The 2,842-nt window shown below is 43.7% G+C and overlaps 1 protein-coding gene across 1 annotated transcript in view; it reads right to left on the bottom strand.

Annotated features, from left to right (window-relative positions):
- The window catches only part of LOC105551140 (protein FAM47B-like), a 2,524-nt gene extending 1,760 nt beyond the window's left edge, over positions 1 to 764 (bottom strand). The window contains exon 1 of the mRNA XM_011996296.1: positions 35 to 764. Within this exon, the coding sequence (XP_011851686.1) occupies positions 35 to 764 (730 nt within the window). The remainder of the gene's footprint in view (positions 1 to 34) is intronic.
- Positions 765 to 2,842: the final 2,078 nt, after the last annotated feature.

Genomic DNA, 2,842 nt, shown 5'->3' with positions numbered 1-2,842 from the left:
GACGCTCCAGTCTTGGGAGGCTCCGGGCGGAGACGGGACACCCGAGTCTTGGGAGGTTCTGGGCGGAGATGGGACGCTCCAGTCTTGGGAGGCTCTGGGCGGAGATGGGACGCTCCAGTCTTGGGAGGCTCTGGGCGGAGACTGGACACCGGGGTCTTGGGAAGCTCCAGGCGGAGATGGGACACCGGAGTCTCGGGAGGCCGCGGGCAGAATTCCCCACAGGGGTATTTACCAGGCTCGGTGGGTACCTCGGTTGTCTTCTCCCGGCCCTTACAAGCGCATGTGTCCTCCAGCTTCCTCTCAGGATCCAGCGGTTTCAGCACCCGTAGTGGATCTGGAGGCATATCTTCTCCCAGATTGGAGTTCATGGCCAAGGGACGCTTGGCCGTCAGCTGGGCTTCCACTCCCTCTACGAACGCCTTCGTTGTTGGCTGGGCTGGTGAGAGCTCGGAAAATAGGGCCGCTTTCTTGCGCAGCTTTTTTTTCTTGCCCCTGGGGTCAGTTTGGGGACCTCTGAGAGATATTTTGGGGAGTAAAAACTCGTCACGGCGACAAACGAGCGTACCTTCGGGAGACCGACTGCCATAGCGGAAGTCGTCCACGCCCTCCGTCACAAATACCCGGTTCCGAGGGTCCATGGGCGGGAACCTCAGACGTCTGTGCTTGCGCTTCGCGAAGCACTTGGAAGGCTGTTTGTCACAGGACGAGGACTTGGAGTCCATGCCCGGGGGCCTCGGCCGGTCCAGCCGCCTCTGGTCCCCCATGGTGGCCCTCGCTGGGGTGCCACCTCTCCAGTTTCCGCGGCTACTGATCCCTGCCGCTCTAGTCGCTAGGAGACCGCCAGCCACTCGCAGCCCAGGTTCCTTCCTGGAGGCGGGGCAGCACTGACGCCACCTGCGCAGCCCGGATTCTAACAGGTGTGTAGTGGAATCTCATTCTGGGTTTCATTTGCGTTTCCTAATGACTACTGGTATTGAACATCTCTATATATGCTTATTTGCCATCCTTATCTCTCCTTGGTTGAAGTTTCTGTGGATTTTTTCCCCATTTTTAAATTGTGTTGCTGGATATCATATTTAGTTTTGAGAATACTTGCTGTGTTCTAGATGTAAATAGGTTATCAGATATATGATTTGCAATTTTTTTCACTTCGCCCTTGATTTTGCTCTTTCATTGTCTGTGTCAAAGAGAAGTTTTTTAATTTGATGAAGTCCAATGTATCAATTTGTTCTTTTAGGGATTGTGCTTCTTTTGATGTATCTATGCAAAACTTGGTCTATCCAAAGGTCACAAAGATTTTTTTGTCATTTAAGTGTTATAATTTTTGTAAACAGCACAAGATATAGATCCAAGTTTTTATTTTAAAAACGTACCTATTGCTTACCTATATCTAATAATTTCAGAACTATTTTTGTAAAGACAATCTTTTCTCCACGGAATTACATTTGGAAAAGGGTAGAATATCAGTTGTCTATATTTTTTGAAGGTCAATATCTGGGCACTCTTTTCTCTTCCATTGATTTTTCTCTCACACAAATTTCACACTCTGTTGGTTACTTTAGCTTTATAATAAATCTAGAAATTAGGCTGTACTAATTATTTAACACTGTTCTTTTACAAAGTTGGTTCTTCTAGGTCCGTTGAGTTTCTATAGAAATTTTAAAATCGGTTTGTCTATGTCTTCAAAAAAAGTCCTGTTTGGATTTTGATTAGGATTCTGTTGAATCTACAGATCAAATTGAGGATACTTGGCATATTACCAGTAGGAAATGTTCTGACCACTGAGGAAGGTACATCTTTCCATTTCTTTATGTGATTTTTCATTTTTAGTGTATGTGTCTTTCGAATCTTTTTCTCTACAGATTTTTCCTATTGTTTTTCATACAAATATATGTAGTATTGTTTTTTAATTGCAATTTCCAATTTTTTGTTGTCAGCATATATAAATATTGAGTTTTGTATATCCATCTTGTATCATACAACCTTGGTAAACTCACTTATTATGTTCAGTAGCATTTTGTAGATTTCACTGAATTTTCTATATATATATGATGATGTCATCTGTGAATAAAGATAGTTTCAGGCCAGGCGTGGTGGCTCATGCCTGTCATTCCAGCACTTTGGGAGGCCAAGGCAGGCGGATCTCAAGGTGAGGAACTCCAGACCAGCCTGACCAACATGGTGAAACCCGGTTTCTACTAAAAATACAAAAATTAGCTGGGCCTGGTGGCACGTGTCTGTAGTCCCAGCTGCTAGGGAGGCTGAGGCAGTAGAATCGCTTGAACCCAGCAAGCGAAGGTTGCAGTGAGCTGAGATGGCGCCACCGCGCTCCAGCCTGGCGATAGAGCGAGACTCCATCAAACACACACACACACACGCGACAGTTTCCCGTCTTCCTTTCCAATCTGAGTATCTTTATACCCTCAAGTCCAGTCGTAATTTTTTATTTTCCTTTGAATAATATCAGTTAAATTTTTATCTCTCTTATAGTGCTTAAAACAATTCCTATGAAAAAGCACTTTTATAAAAAATTTTAATTATAGACAAATTCAGCCTGCATTATTCCTTATGCATATCATTTTCTCATCACATAATAATTTTTTCTGTACATTCTTACTCATTTTTGAAAAGAAGGTTTCTTACTTCCCTCATCAGGTGCAGCTGAACAACGTTTTCTACCATTACTAGCAGGTATACCCTAGTTCCTCCTTGTAAATGAGGCATGATTAATGCCTCTCTTGCCTGTGACTCCTCCTCTGCAAAATAGACACAATAGATATTTCTCTTAGGTTTCCCATTAAAGCAAATAAATGGCTTATGTGTAAATCAAGATAATCTATAT

This window comes from Mandrillus leucophaeus, unplaced genomic scaffold, assembly GCF_000951045.1.
Source record: "Mandrillus leucophaeus isolate KB7577 unplaced genomic scaffold, Mleu.le_1.0 Scaffold509, whole genome shotgun sequence".
Lineage (NCBI taxonomy): Eukaryota > Metazoa > Chordata > Mammalia > Primates > Cercopithecidae > Mandrillus > Mandrillus leucophaeus.
Note: the sequence above shows the minus strand (reverse complement) of the source record. Positions and strands in the feature narration are given on the sequence as shown.